We start from the raw sequence: 10,960 nt of genomic DNA on the forward strand, positions 1-10,960 counted from the left end.
AAGCATTGCATAGTAGATATTATTATTATCATTTAAATAATGAGAATAAATTATAGACATTTTCATTAAGTTGCTATACATACACCCAAAACAAGTACTCACCTCCACCACACTACTATAAGAAAAAGCTTAATTTATACAGCTCAATTTATGCAACTACATGCATGGAGTTCTTTAAGGGGAAAATTACAACTAGATCACAATACAAAAAAAAAATAATTATTATAAAATTTATTGATAATTGAATTAAACTACTGATTTAAAGTCCTGTACTGTAGCACAAAAATTAAATGGGCTCATCTTACAATTATCTGCGTCCATAAATCTAGCGACCAAGCACTTGAAATTTTCATCAATTTTTGGTAGTTTGTATTATCAGACACATACATATAGGGAGTTATTGCTCTTTTCCCGGCTAAAATCCAAAATCATTTGGATCGATAACCGATTTGGTGACAAGAAAATTAATCATCACCATATTGATCTTCTTGTCAGAAATCCACATACAATTAATTGTGGAAACAATTTGAAGGCAAAAAGAAAAACACTTTATGAGACGAACCCATCTCTCATATATGTCACCAATCTTGATTTCCACATGTTCGGTTTCGACACAACAAATAATGGTTTTTGCATGATCAAATCCCATTTTCCTCCATAGCCAACTTCACAGCTTCTACAATATTAAACTCCGAATATATGCTCCATCTAAAATGCTGTATGTGAAAATTAATTAGTTACCAATAGATAGATATAAGATTGAGATTTGAGACACTCTAAAGTTCTCCTAAAAGTGTGATGTTTAGAGAACTATATTATCTACAAACATTTGGTGAAGACTATTTCCATTTAAAAGTATTTTGATATCGTTCCCACAATATGGAAGATAAGTTCACTAGGCTAAGGCTTCTTCATTCCTGAAATAAATTTGATTTAATTCGTAAGAACTAATCATAATGTCCTACAAAGCCATGGCTTGAGTGATCACATAAATGCACCATGGTGAAAATAATTTGTAAATAATCTTCTTCTATTTAATTATTGTCTTAATCTTTATAAATAAAGAGAAAAAATTGTTGCATATTATAAAATATTTTAAAAAATTCAAAAAAAGTTAATACATCGTACTTTTTCTATTTTACACACTCTTTCACTCAACAATCTAACTAATTTATTTAATTCAGTTAACAATATGTCATAATGCACATACTTCAATAAAATTAAACAAGGGGTAAATTTAGTAAAGTTTGTATTTTATTCTCCCTCTAATCCAAAATATAAGTAGCTTTATCAACAATAATCTGCATGTCAAAAAATACTTATTGTTATGAACATATATACTCTGCTTGTCTTATTTATAAGATAAAGTGAGAGAATATTTGTTTAGTTCTATTTATAGAGCATCTTAAGGATTATTAATTGTGTTCATCTTCACCCTTTACCTATATTAAATACTGTGAAGGTTATTAAATGTTGGAATTTTATTTTTTAAATTATTTATATTTAATATGGATAAAATAAAAAATAGGCTAAATTTTTAAGTAGGGTTAATAAAATTTAAGATTTTTTTTTAATTTTAGATAAATATGCTGGAAAGTAATTTATAAATAAACCAAAAGAATAGGGAACAAATACTAAGTTGCTTATATTCACCAAAATTATCTGAGAAAAACAGCTTATATTTTAGATGGGAGGGAGTGTGTGCATATAGTGTATATATATAATAAATTTTCCTTTTTAATAGTTTCTTTAAAAAAACTAACAGTTAAGTTATTATTTTTCTTTGTATATTAAAAATTTAAACTAAAAAATAGTAAATATAATATATAAAAAGTTTTTGGACTTTTCATATCAAATTTGAATGGTTCAGAGGTGTTCTTGAAACAATCACAATGGTATTGTTGTTTCAAAAACAACAAAGAACCGAAACCCAGATACATATCACGTGATTGTCTTTCCAAGATGCAGATAATCTGGACCGAATTTTTTTCAAATCAATTAAAGATGAAAAACATACATTTAATATATTGGATTCAGTTTTAACTCATATTCATGTCTCGTTTATTATTGTTTTCATTCAGAAAAGGAAAGACCCAACTAGGATTTAATGTCACAAATTTAATACAAATCTGTCTAACATATGTAGTATCATCGAGCAAAAAACTTTCTCAAATCGTCTGGTGGATGATGTAGGTCATGTACACCCCAATTTATGGATAGGGCAAAAGAGACTAAAAAATTCACGCATTTATTTCCCTCCCCACTAGATGTGCTCAATCTCTACTTGTCATTGTCTACATAGAAGAGAAAGAATCTGCCCGATTAAGTGACTATTAACATTCATAGAGGTGGCATACGTTTCGATTATCATTTACTCCCTCCGTCATATAAAATATTTTCTAAAAGTTATTTTGTTTATAATATATAAAATAAAGAATAACAATAATATTTTAAATAATTAAATAATTTTACCTTGTTCTTGAAAAAAAAATAAATTATTAATTATATATTTTTTCTATCACCATTATGATATTAATTATTCTATTATAGGGGGTAAAATTAGAAAATTATTGTATTTTTATGTGAGTTCAACTAAATAATAAATTTTTATTGTATGTGAAATTTGGGTTAAAAAACACTTTATATATAGGAATAGAGAGAATACATCTTAAGAAATTTAAATTAAATGAACACTTGATGAAAATACTTAATTTTTAATAAAAATAAAGTGCTCAACACGTTTTTTTTTTTAATATAGTTTATACCTGTGACAGTATATCATTTTCGGCCATCGACAAGTCTAATTGAAGAGTAGCCTACTAAAGGTCTTTTTTTGACATCAGTACACACTCAAATTCATCAAATCTTGTACTTATTGGTTATCATGCGTTCATTTTCACAATAAATGTTTAGAATGTTCTTTAGAAACTATTTATGCGAGGAATCTTAAGAGAATTTCTCGCGATGTTTGACCTCATGAAAAATTATACTCCCCCACTTCCAAATTATAAAATAGTTTTTTAAATAAAATTACATATACTAATAAAATTCATTAAATACAATTACGGTTTTATTTTTTAAAAATAAAAATATAAAATTTTAAAAATGCTCTTTATTTAATATATACTCTATTTATGAAAGAATAGTAAAAGGATAAAAAGAATAATAGAAAGGGTAATATTGAAAAAAAAAATCATTAATGAAACTTTATTTTATCAAAATATTTTACTCTCTATGTTCAAAAATATAAGGCATTTGTAACCGAATCTTACCCTCAATAAAGTAGTTACTTACTTTTAAATTAACCCTATCTTTTTATATTAACTTTTATTAAATATCTTATAATAAATATAAAGTCACTATCAATAGAGGCACTTTAAAAAAAAAAGACAATGATTATATCTTGAAAGACTAAAATTACCTTACATTTTTTAACATATAACTCCTCAAAAAATATCTTATATTTTTAAAGGGAGGGAGTATACTTCAGGATTCCAAATTAATCTCTTTCAAAAATGTCTTACAATTGGGATGGAGGGAGTATAAAGCCCCTTTGGTTGCTAGGTAAGACATCAATGAAATAGATTGAAGAAATCAAAATAAAAATAAACTAGAATTATCCTTCACTCATAATAAATATGATAAAATCAAATAACACATGGCTCATATCACAAAATTAAATGAGAATCATTACATACTCCACAAACCTCAAAAATCATGATTTTTAATATTATGAATGAACTAAATTACTCTTACTCTTTCATGAATATGATTAACCTATCTAATCTTCATATTTTAATTATTTTATTTTTATCTTTATTTTTTAATGTTTATACATTCTTATTTAATTTTCTAGCAACCAAACATACCTTTTAATTTTTAAACGTGAAATATGGAAAGAAACTGAAGTGAGCCAATGAGACGATGACATAAGCATATTTCAAAGTCAGAATCAAACTCTCTAATTGATGAAGCAGCTATAAATTCACGTACAACTCTCTCTCTCTCTCTCTTCATCATCAATACCATCAACTCAGTTCATGATCTGATCATCACTTGAATTTCTACAGTTATTCCGCACCATCTGCAATAACCAACAATGGCGAGAAGACCAAGCAAGAAGAACAAGACACTGATCCAAGACGCAAGAATCAAGCACGTCACCTTCTCCAAGCGTCGATTCGGAATCTTCAAGAAAGCCAGCGAGCTCTGTACCTTGTGCGCCGTGGAGATGGTTCTCATCATCTTCTCGCCAGGCGGTAAACCCTACTCCTTCAGCCATCCTTCGTCGGAAGCAGTAATCAACAGACTCGTCACCGGTTCTGCAGATCCAAAGATCGATCATGAAGAAAGGGCCGAACGAGAAGCTAGGTTGGCTGAACTGAACAAGCACTGCTGCGATCTGAATGCACAGTTGAAGGAAGAGAAGAAACGAGGGAAGGAGCTGAAGAAGAGAATGATGAATCTTCCAGATATCGAAAAGATGAACAGAGAGGAGCTGATGAAAATGAAGACGTCGCTGGAAGATCTGAGAGTCAGAGTACGCAATCGTAAAGAGGAGCTTTTAGCAGGGAAGGCTATGGAGGATGATGATGATCTGAGTTTGACGTTGGGTGGCGTATATTCTGCAGGAGAAGCTTCTTCAAGCTCAGCGAACAAGGGTGGCGGTGATATTAGTCTGAGTCTATCAGCTTTTGTTCCTAGGTGATGATGCATATGCATATAGAGGGGATCGAACGTTCAGCTTTTTCTCTCGTAATGAAAATACCAAAGGAGCCTTGTATTCAGTGTTTAAATAAATTTAATAATTAAAAAATCTTAACTATATATTTGACTAATATAAAATAATTATTTTTATATTAAATAATTAAATTTTTAGCCTTCTACTTTAGAGATTTAATATCAATTATATTGTCAAAATTTAATGCCATTAGAGATTCTTTTGATTAGTGTTTATTACATCTTCTTGTTAATTAAAGCCTTCTCATGAAATTAATCTTATGCTCTTTCCTGTTTAAAAAAATATAAAACATTTTTAATTAAAATATATCTTCAATAAATTAGTTAATTATCTTTGGACCAAACCTTATCTTTTCATGTTTATCCTATTTAATAAGGTATTTCATTTAAAGGTAAAGGAGTTGAGTGATTTATTTATTAAGAATATTTTAAAAAAAAAACTCATTAATTACATATTAAGAAATTAAAAATGCCTTATGTTTTTCAACATATCTAATAAAAACATGTCTTATATTTTTTTTAAGAGAGGAATTATATAAACTACATGAGTTTCTGAGTTCCAACAAGCTAATAACATGCATTGATTGTTAGTTAAATGACTTACGTTTATGGAATTCACTAGTATGTGTTTGGTTTTCAATTTACATAGGGCAAAAGTTCATTTAGAAGATTCAACTATTTATTAAATTTGGAAACACATCCAAGATATGGTTTAATGTACGGTTACCCAAACAGGATCAAGTTAATTAAGTAGGAACTTGGTCAATCCATCAAAATAGAAAATCCTAATTATAATTATATTAAAGTAAATGCTCCATTGTCCCAATTTATAAGGCACTTTTGGAGAGATTGAACATTTCAAAATATAAAATACCTTGATAAAAATAAGATTTTATTAATGATATTTTTTGAATATTACTATTACTATCATATATTCTCTCCCTCTCTCTCTAACATTTTTCACAAATAGATTATTAAATTAAGGGCATTTATAAAAATTTCTATTTTTCCTTTGAAAATTAAGATTGTAAAGTATATTTAATAAGTTTTATTTATATGCGTGATTTTGTCTAAAAATGTCTTATACATTAGGATGGAAGTAATAGTATATAAAAAAAGAAATATCTTGACAAAAATATATAATAATACAAGTGGTATAATATATGATGCATATCACGAAGTACATGACACGTACTGTAACATCCTAATTCTTTAATTAAGGATTTAAAGTCTTTATAGTGAGATTTGTTATTTTATTAAGAATGTTGTAGAGCCAAATAGGTAGGAGATTGCATAGTTGGGATATATTTGGGAATTTAGGGCTTGTTTGGTATGAAGGAATGACAAAGTAGGACTGGTAATGGTATTACATAATGCCAAGTTTTTTATGTTTGGTAGGTGAGAATGAAAAATTTAATGCCAAGTCGAATCCTATCTAGGTGGGACTACCCAATACCACCTGTAACGTCTCACTCCACTAAAGATACTTAATAAATAAAACTCATGGTAATTGAGGGATAAGCTCCGAAGAGTGATTACTAAGGTTTAATTCAAAAGAAAAGGATCCCAAGTTTTCTAAATAGGAACAAGTTAAGATCAATCAAAACCTTTTATATTAGAGTAAAAATAAATTTTGAAAGCATGAGATACCTTAGAGGAGTGAAAGAAGTCAAAAATAGTTAAAAACAAATTATGTATTGAAATACAGAGCAATGCATCGTGGCGTGTTACTCTCTGTGCCACGTGCTGGGCTCAAGCGCCATGCGCCGTGGCGTATTGCACGAATTTTGCACTGGTTCTACTGTCAAAATTGGGAAAATTTTGACTCGCCCCGATTCTTCGTCTGACGTTCAAATGACGTGATCTAGGTGTTTACGAAAAGCTCGATTCCTATACTGGCTAATGGCATGGGTTTTGTTTTCAAAACAAGTCACATTAGAAAGTTGGACACCTAAACACATTTAAACAACTTTTTAACACTTTTACACAAAGTGGGTGTTCAAAACCCTCAACAAGTGTCAAAAGTCTTTTCCTAATACCTGGACCATGTCCAATAAATCTAAGACTATTAGTACAACATGTCACAAGCATCAAAATATCATTATAACAAAAATTCACTCCTCAATCCCAATTTAACAAAAATAAAGGGGGAGGTAAATTAGCATTGCATTTAACTCAAATCATTCAAAACATGCTCAAATGTTCATTTCTACACTTGCACTAATATTTTCACCCTATAAACATAAATATGATAACTTACACAAAGGCTAAGGGCCCAAAATATAATTTTAACATTTTCAAACCAAAATAGTGCAAGTATGGGTAATATGCATCTTAGAATTGGCAAACATATGCTATTACACAGCTACATCAAAACTAAAGGCATATAAGAAGGAATGTACTAATTTCCCACCTCTTTAGTTTTCTCCCTCTCAACACCAAAGCTAGAGCCTGAAAAGTATTAAATAAGAGGGGTGTGTCTAGCCACTCAGTAACCAAGTTAAACCTACCTTATACAGTTATATATCAATTATAAAACAATTACATGCACAATGAGTTCAAATTTATAAAACATTTCCCCATATATCACATTTTATTATTTAACACTCTATAGCTTATTTACTCACATCACTAGGTGCATTGTCACCATATTCTCAAATATGTGACAAGACCTATACTCTGGTGACCTACCACCACTTAGCATGTGTAACATGTCATATATTTACTTAGATAATGATCAACCAACCTTATATCCTCTTTATTTTCTCATATTGAAACCATGGGCTATAACATTGATTAGGGCTCCGTTTGTGTGACTGGACTACCCAAACTCACCAATTGTGAGGTGTGACTCGGCCAAAGATCACAAGACTCACTCTCAGACCACAGCTTTCCCCATTCTTGAATCCCTGGGGTATCTCATACCCTAGGTTATTCTCCTCATAAACCGGTGGAGATAGCTAGGTTCTAGTCCCTCAACAAACTATGGGACAGTTCCTTGACAAATAATAGGACAAGGTTATAGCTCACGTGCACCAAAGAGCAGCCTAATTACCATATGAATTTTCTCTACTCACAAATTCCTAGGCAAACTCCCATCACTAATCATGCCATAATCATTACTCACTTGAGTTTACTTTTTTTGCTTTCATATACTCTCTATTACAACAATTACGTTGGGCTCACGATCTTGCGTTACCCAAGTATGTATTCTCATCTTTTTCTCAAGATTCATTTTTTATTAACATAAAATTATTTCTACATATCATCACATTCATTTCTTAAAAATATAGGCATATTCATAATACAATCCTCTTAACTTTATAATTGCATTTTCAAGCCCAAAAATAGCTTTTTCATACACTCAAAGAAGCTAATATATAGTTCTTACTTAAACACCCAATCCATGCATGTAACATTCATAATCTCACATTCAACAACTAATTAACCATTAATTAACATACAAATACATAAAGTAGAGTTTTTCCCTGATTACCTCAAACTTTTGAGAGGTCAAAGGTTTACCCCTCAATCAATTAGCTTCCAAGTTTGAATTTCTACTCCAATAAGTGACCAAGAGCTAAAGCTACAAACAACCAATCTGAATTTCATCAACAAAACAAAATCAACAATTGAACTCTCAATCTCTACTTTTAAATTGCCCAACCTTCACCTTACAAGAGGTGGAGCCTAACCATTGGGTTTAATAATTACCTTTAGCTCCTAATAACATTAATGAGCTATTAAATTCTCATTAATGGTATCACAAACTTCTAACTATCATAATAAATGGGATTTTTTGGGTATTTATGGTGCCCAACAGCCCAAGACACCAAAACTTATCATACCTAGGTTTAAATACTTTAATCTACCCTATTAACTCCATTTGAGTCAGTAAATTCAGACCTATAACCTATATGGACCGAAATTCCACTTCAACTATTAAACCCTAACCATAAACTCATAAATGTGGAAGAAAAGGGAAGATTAATGAGTATGATACTTACCTTGGGTGTTTGTAGCCTTCAAAATACTCTTAAAGTGATCCCCAAGTAAGCCCTAACAAAGCTTTGGCGTGCCTCTTCTTTCTCTCCTTTCTTTTCTTTCTTTTTTTGGTCTCATTTTGCATCTGATAAAGTACAAAAAATGGCCTTTCACCATGACAGACACACAATGTGCTGCGGTGCATGGCATAGAGAGGTCCTCCCTCACTCAGAGATAGCTATGCGCTGCGGTAGACGATCTATGTGCCGCGGTATATGGCACAGCAACTTCAATTCTTCCTTTGCTTCTCCTTTCGATGCTTGGGTGATCCACCTCGACACCGGACTCATAACTAGAGCTAAAATAGCATCAAACATGATTATTAGACCTCTCTGACCACACACCACTTCAATTTACTTAATTATCCTAATTAGGTTTAATTAATCAGGGAATTAAAACTCAAGATGTTATACTACCTCCCCTTTAATGTTGGAAAATCAATTCCAGAATTGAAATTTTCTAGACTAAATTGCCCTTTACTCCTCCCCTCCCTTATCTCTAATTCTGCCAACAATGCCATCCCCCACCCTTGCTGACGACACCATCTTCCACCTTTGTTGATGACGTTGTGCCAGCGACACTGTCCTCCCCCCTTGTCGATGATGCTGTGCTGGCAACACCATCCTCCCTCTTTGTCAGGTTGTTGTGCTGTACATCATCTTCCACTCATGGCAACCACCTTTAGTCTTTATCGTCGCATCTCAAATCCTCAATTTGGTAAGCCCTTCTAGAATGACACCTACTTTTTTAGCTTGTAGAAATAATAATTGTCCAAGTCTTTACTTCCATGTTTTGAACTAGAACAATTTTATTTTTTTTAGTCAAAGGAGAAATTTCATTTAGATTAGTGGAAGATCAAAAAAATATAAGGGAGTGAGTGCGACTCAATTTACTATAAAAGTTTCCTCTCCGTCTTCCTTTACTTTTACTATTTTCGTTGCTAAATTTGAGAAGTGCAAGAAGAAGGGTGATTCCTTGTGTTCCTTCCTTAAAGATCTAAATGTTAGGGTAGAAGATGGCACTGTTGTGGAACTACTCTGCTCTTTGTGCAGAAGGTGGGTGATTGCGTTAGATGAGTAGTTATAATTTTTTTATTATTTTAAGGATATTATAGTCTTTTCATAATGTATATTTAATTACAAAATAAAATAAAGAAAGTATTCCCTGTAAATATTACTCCATATCAAACATAATCTTAAAAACCCACTCCTACTATCAATCCCAGTCCTAGTCCCAATCCCAATTTCAATCCCTTTAAATTAAAGTCTGCGTACCAAATAGGGCCTTAAGATTTTAGTTATGTTTACCTACAGTTAAAGTTCTAAAGGCACACAAATGCCTATAAATAGAGATAAAAGGACAATCTTATTGTCTTCCATTGTAATTGCTTGAGAACAAGAAATGTTATAAGTTCATCAACTTGCTGAAAAAAGATGAATGAGAAAAATCACCCTTCATCATTTTCCTGCATGCAAATGAACGCATTGAGTTGTTTTATAAATACATCTTCAATGTTCATTTTTAGTAGACGAGAAAGAGAGGAAGTTCTAGAGAGAGACATTATTAGGGCATGTTGTTTTGAATCATTGGAGCATGATTTTGAGCTCGCTAATCCTCTAGTTATAAATGTTATTTGATTAGATTGTAGATCAATTGTATTGATTACTTATTAAGCTTAGAAGTTAGCTCGTGGAAGCAAGGTATTAAAAGGTAGACCATTAGTAATCAAAGTTCTGAGATAATCAGAGGAAACTATTTCCTGTATTTTGTTTGGTTGGTTAACATGTAGGTTTTGTAAAATGTGAAATGTATTTTTTATATAAACATGCAATATTTAAGTGTTCTAGAAAATTATATGCAAGCGGGATTGGTTTGTGAAAATGCTATGGATAATAATGATAATGATTATATTAATCATGTTATGATTTGAAAATGTGATATTGAGAATTTATTGTGAATTAAGTGTTGAATATGTGGCATTATCATAGTGATGGGTGAGAGATCACCTTAAGGGAGAGTGGTGAATTATTATCTACTTGGTACTATACCATAATTATCAGTACATGGCCTCAATGATTGGTTTTAATATTGATTAGCCCTTAATACCATCTTGGATTACATGTGGGGTATGTCTCACGACACCTTAGAATTCAAGATGGGGGAATTCATGGTTTGA

The 10,960-nt window shown here is 31.1% G+C and overlaps 1 protein-coding gene across 2 annotated transcripts; it reads left to right on the top strand.

The window, feature by feature from the left end:
- Nucleotides 1–2,771: 2,771 nt before the first annotated feature.
- Nucleotides 2,772–4,760, top strand: LOC129297271 (agamous-like MADS-box protein AGL29). Of its 2 annotated transcripts, XM_054935631.1 has the most exons (3): nucleotides 2,772–2,825; nucleotides 4,071–4,259; nucleotides 4,329–4,760. In XM_054935631.1, the coding sequence occupies exons 2-3, from the start codon at nucleotides 4,100–4,102 to the stop codon at nucleotides 4,706–4,708; spliced, it is 540 nt and encodes a 179-aa protein (XP_054791606.1). In that variant the 5' UTR covers nucleotides 2,772–2,825; nucleotides 4,071–4,099; the 3' UTR covers nucleotides 4,709–4,760. The 2 variants fall into 2 exon arrangements, with proteins under 2 accessions (XP_054791606.1, XP_054791605.1); XM_054935630.1 differs by having other exon boundaries at nucleotides 4,071–4,760.
- Nucleotides 4,761–10,960: the final 6,200 nt, after the last annotated feature.

Source organism: Prosopis cineraria, unplaced genomic scaffold, assembly GCF_029017545.1.
Source record: "Prosopis cineraria cultivar Desert tree isolate PC_DT_omini unplaced genomic scaffold, ASM2901754v1 PC486, whole genome shotgun sequence".
NCBI lineage: Eukaryota > Viridiplantae > Streptophyta > Magnoliopsida > Fabales > Fabaceae > Prosopis > Prosopis cineraria.